Below are 4,805 nucleotides of genomic sequence, written 5' to 3' on the forward strand. Positions count from 1 at the left end.
CCAAATGCAGATCACCACAGCAGCACAGGCAGCTGCTTGGGAAGGGAGAGGCCACCGGGCAGGGACTGGAGCCCGACCCCCAGCTGTTTCTGACTCCTTTTCCCCAAGGTGAGTTCCAGTGTCTTGGCCCCTCCCTGCCTGGCTGGCTAAACCCACAGCCAGCATCTTATCTGTGGAAAATAGTGCCTATGGCAATTAGTTTTAAACTACTGAATGATTTCTCACAGCTGGCGATAGAAACTGCATCAGCCAATAGAAATTGCTCATTGGTGCCCCACCCCACCCCCAACAAACTGGCACCCAGGGCACCAGCCATACCTGCCATACTAATTCGCCTACCACGTGAAGGCCAGCCACATCCAGTTTTCCTTGGTGTCCCCTCCACTCATCCGAGACACCGTTGAAGTTCTGCAAAAAAACCTTCACTAGGAAACTAGAGAAAAAAAAACAAATGCCTAGGCCAGAAAGGGAGGATAATGATAGACCCCAACTGCGGGCCTGCGGGGCAGAAGGGCCGCCCAGCACTCTGGCCCCGGGTTCTTGCCCTCACCCTGTCTGGGAAATTCTCTGGTCCTGAGGAGAGGGCAGCAGTTCTGTTGTCTGCCCTCCCTTGGGCAAGAGAGAACAAAGGACTGAGAATCGGTGACTGGGTCACCCTCCAAACAGGAGGCAAGAACACTCACTCAGCAGGAGGAAGGGGCACTGCCCGGGTGCCCAGGTGCTCGCCCTGGCTCTGCTCTATCCCGTCCTGTGACCATGAGCAGCTGTCCCTCTCGGGTGAGCTCAGCTCTCTTACCGGTGTAATTGCGAAAGTAATAATGATGACCACTGGTCTATCTCCTTTACAAGGTTGCTGGAAGGATCCCATGAGCAGGGAGACATTATGCTCTAAGAGCAGGACCCAGCCCGCCCACCACAGGGGAGATGGACAAAGCCAAGTGAATCCCAGACACCTGCACGCTCTTGCAGGGGAAGGCCCACTCTCTCCCTGTGCCTGCAGGATCCTGACAGCTCTGATCCAAGGCCACAGGCCAGGCTGGTTGGGAAGGGGGAGCAGGAAGGACCACCCTCACAGCTGATTCCTCCTCTACCTCAGGTGTCCCGATTCCAGGCTGGTAGGAGACCTGAGAGAGAGGCCTCCTGTCCATGTGGTGGAGGTGGCAGGGCAGCCCCGGTCCCCAGCTGGGCCTTCTCCATCCGGGCTCTTGAGAGGGCTCAATAGGACAGGGGGACTCCCAACACCATCTGTTACCACATCAGATACACAAGCTCACAGCCTGTGCCAGCCCTGCACTTTACAGTTTACAAGGTGTTTTCTCACCCATCTTAGCTTCTCCCAGCCACTCTGTGGAGGTGAGGTCGGGTGACTGTCTCTGTTTACAGATAAGGAAACTGAGGCCCTGGGAGGCTAAGGGACCATCCTGACATCACTCAGCTGGTGAGAGATGCTGCTAATGTTCACTCATCTTCACGTTCTCTCCGTCATCTGTCCACTCACCTGGTCAGGCTTTGTGCCCAAGAAGCTCAGGGTTTGTGGTAGAAGAAAGAGAACATTCGGTGTCACCTCTGCCCTAAATTCAAATACTAGGCAGAAGGGGAGATCCTGGGTGGTGCAGCGGTTAATGTGCTCAGCTGCTAACCAAAAGGTTGGAGGTTTGAGGTTACCCAGATGGTCCTTGGAAGAAAGGCCTGGTGATCTACTTCTGAAAAATCAGTCATTGCAAATCCTATGAGCACAATTCTGCTCTGACACACATGGGTCACCATGGTTCAAAACTGACTCGATGGCAACAACTGGCAACAACAACAAAAACAAAGGTAGGGAGGTTGGCCGTATTTGGGGAAGGACATAGACGAAGGGATGGAAAATCAGGGGGCAATTGGCCTGGGGAGCTAAAAACAGGTGGCATGTTAGGGAGGATGAAGAGGGTCAGCAAAGGACCCTCCGTGGTCCCAGTGAGAGCCCAGATTGAGAGATTTGGGTTGCTCTAGGCAGGTGCACATGAAGAAATGCTTAGGAATCTGAGCCATCTCAGGAGACGGAGAGATAGGCATCTCCTCTTCCATCAAGATGGGGAGTGGTACCCTCAAGTCAGAGGGCCAAGAGGCCAAGGGGCTTTTGCCTTATTGAGGGAAAGGATTGGATGATTGTGTGTCACCCTAGAGCCAGGTTCCAATTGGTAGGTGGGAACAGCTTTGTCGTGCTGGGAGATATAAGCAGGTGGAGAGAAGCAGGGATAGCAAGGTAGAGTGGAGGGAGACAGAGAGACAGTGGCGATAGAGCTGTCGGTGGAGACGCTGTGCATCCAGTGTGACCTGAGCCTCGAACTGCCGTCCCCACCATCCTGATCATGGTGACTTTTGGCCGACTCCCAGCAATCCTGTCACTGCTGCTTGTTCTGCACTGGGAACTTGGGGCAGGGAGCCCCACTCCTGACAAGGCCACCTGCATCATGAACCGCCCATGTTCCAGCAACCTCATGACCCAGGTCAAGAACCAACTGGAACAGCTCAACAGTAGTGCCAACCCCCTCTTTGTTGCCTATGTAAGTTATCCCCTCCCACCTCCAGGGACCCAGGAAGGAGGGTGTGGCCTGAGGTGGGAGAAGTGGGCAGAATTCCTACAGATATCAGTAGAGGCTGCACTGACCTGAGCTGGGGGTGCTGGCCAGGGAGAGGAATTTTTGGAGCTGGAAGGAAAAAAGAGGGGCTGGTTAAACCCCATCTAGCTTTCCCTACATCCTGCCCCAAGCCCAGACAGCAATAGCCTTCCCAAGGGTTAGGTCAGGGTAGAGCTCTGGTGAGAATGTAAAAGGCCTGGCACTTCAGGTTTGGGGATTCCTCCATCACAGTAGAGCTGGAGGCAGATGGAAATGCACAAAAGAGGGAAAAGCCGGGGAGGTATTCAGAGAGGTGACATTGAGCGAAATGGTGGACGGAGGGTGCCTGGGGGCAGAGAGATGCCCAGGTGGGTGAAAGGGCAAGTGTGTGTGGCACACCTCTGAAGGTGAGGCACCCCAGTTTTCTTTCTTTCTCCATAAGATCACCATCATTAAAAATAAATCAAAACTAGTTGCCACCAGTCCATTCTGACTCATAGCAACCCCATGTGTGTCAGAGTTGAACTGTACTCCATAGGTTTTGCAATGGCTGATTTCTTGCAAGTAGATCACCAAAGCTTTCTTTTGAGGCACCTCAGGGTGAACTCAAATCTCCAGCCTTTCAATTAGCAGCCGAGAGCATTAACCGTTTCCACCACCCAGGGTTTCCTAATACTAATAACAAGTAAAAATAACAATCCTTGCATGGTAGTGGCCTTGATTCTTTACCAAGTGCGTTCACACCCAGATTTCTATCTGCCTCTCATGACCATCTCGAGACGCCTACAGGGCACGGTGTTGGGTCTCTGTGCCATAGCAGGGAAACTGAGGCCCAATAGCTTGCTGCAAGAGTGAGTGGCAGGGCTGAAACACGGATCCCTGCCTCCTTGCTCACCTCCCCTCTGCCCTCTGCTCCTCAGCACATGGCCCAGGGCGAGCCGTTCACCAAGTCTGTGGACAAGATGTGCGGCGAAGACTTGATGAGCTTCCCACCCTTCCACGCCAACAGTACTGAGAAGGACAAGCTGGTAGAGCTGTACCGTGTCATGGCCTACTTTCACCTCTCCCTGGACGACATCATGCAGTGCCAGAAGACCCTCAACCCCAAAGATCAGAACCTCCACAGACAGCTAAACTCCACGGTGGACACCGTTCAGGGGATCCTCAGCAATGTGCTCTGCCGCCTGTGCGACAACTACAACGTGAGACTGACCGACACGATCAACGGCCTCAACACCTCGGAGGAGTACATCTTCCAGAAGAAGAGGCTGGGCTGTCAGCTCCTGTTTAAATACAAGCAGGTCATTGCCGAGCTGGCCCAGGCCTTCTAGGCACAGGATCTTGAAGTGTGCTGTGGATCAAGGGATCTTGGGAGCGGGATCTAGAGTTGGGGTGCTGAAAAAGGTCAAAACTTTCTCAGGCAGGACCTAGATACCATAACAATTAGAAGGTGGTGCTCCTCCCTGTGGAAAATGGCAGCCAAGCTTCAAGGTGTGAGGCTGGCGAGTGGAGTGTGACTGGACTTCTGCCCACACCTGATCCTCTGGCGTGTCTTTAGACCTTGAGCAAACAAGGGCAAAGGAGCAGTTAAGGGGCCCTAGAACTGTCCTTACCCAGCACCCTCCCCCTAAAGATGTTCCTGCACAGTGGGAAGCTCCTTCTTGGGTGTCCCAAACACCAGTGAGAACTTGAGGACCAGGCTGAGGAGAACTTAGGAAGCTGGAGCTGTGGTGGGGAGGGAGAGGTGGGCATTAGCCTACTCACCTTCACTCAGAACAGGAATCTATGGGCCCCTGCTGCCCCAGCTGCCAAACTCCCTCACCTGGTTCTGAGCTCTGAAGCAAGGAACCTAATCCTTTCCTTTGAGCTGAGGGCCAGGCAAGTCTAGAAATGGTCTCCAGTCTGGAATCTGAGGAAGCTGCTGAGAGGACCGATTTGGTCTTCTCAAACCTTGAGCAGGTGGCAGTGGTCCTAGCAGTTCAGCCAACTAGGTTATGATGATTTGTATTCACTTTGCCCCTTTCTCTCTCCTTCTCTGAGCACTTTATCCAGGCCCACTAGCTGGCAGGCAGGCAGCAGGCAAGCCCTGAGTCCGGGCCCAGGCCAGGAGTTACCTGTCCCCATGGCAAGACTAGGATGTGGAGACTCGACTCTGAGCTCATGGGTCACACTCACCCTTGTACCAGATCTTGGCCTGCTACCCTT

General features: G+C 53.7%; 1 protein-coding gene across 1 annotated transcript in view; it reads left to right on the forward strand.

Moving 5' to 3' along the window:
- The window catches only part of LOC101358701 (leukemia inhibitory factor-like), a 7,702-nt gene extending 3,731 nt beyond the window's left edge, over positions 1 to 3,971 (forward strand). Inside the window, exons 2-4 of the mRNA XM_004387633.2 lie at positions 1,001 to 1,115; positions 2,377 to 2,546; positions 3,521 to 3,971. Of these exons, the coding sequence (XP_004387690.1) occupies positions 1,001 to 1,115; positions 2,377 to 2,546; positions 3,521 to 3,931 (696 nt within the window). The 3' untranslated portion in view covers positions 3,932 to 3,971. The remainder of the gene's footprint in view (positions 1 to 1,000; positions 1,116 to 2,376; positions 2,547 to 3,520) is intronic.
- Positions 3,972 to 4,805: the final 834 nt, after the last annotated feature.

Source organism: Trichechus manatus, unplaced genomic scaffold, assembly GCF_000243295.1.
Source record: "Trichechus manatus latirostris isolate Lorelei unplaced genomic scaffold, TriManLat1.0 scaffold00190, whole genome shotgun sequence".
NCBI classification, from domain to species: domain Eukaryota; kingdom Metazoa; phylum Chordata; class Mammalia; order Sirenia; family Trichechidae; genus Trichechus; species Trichechus manatus.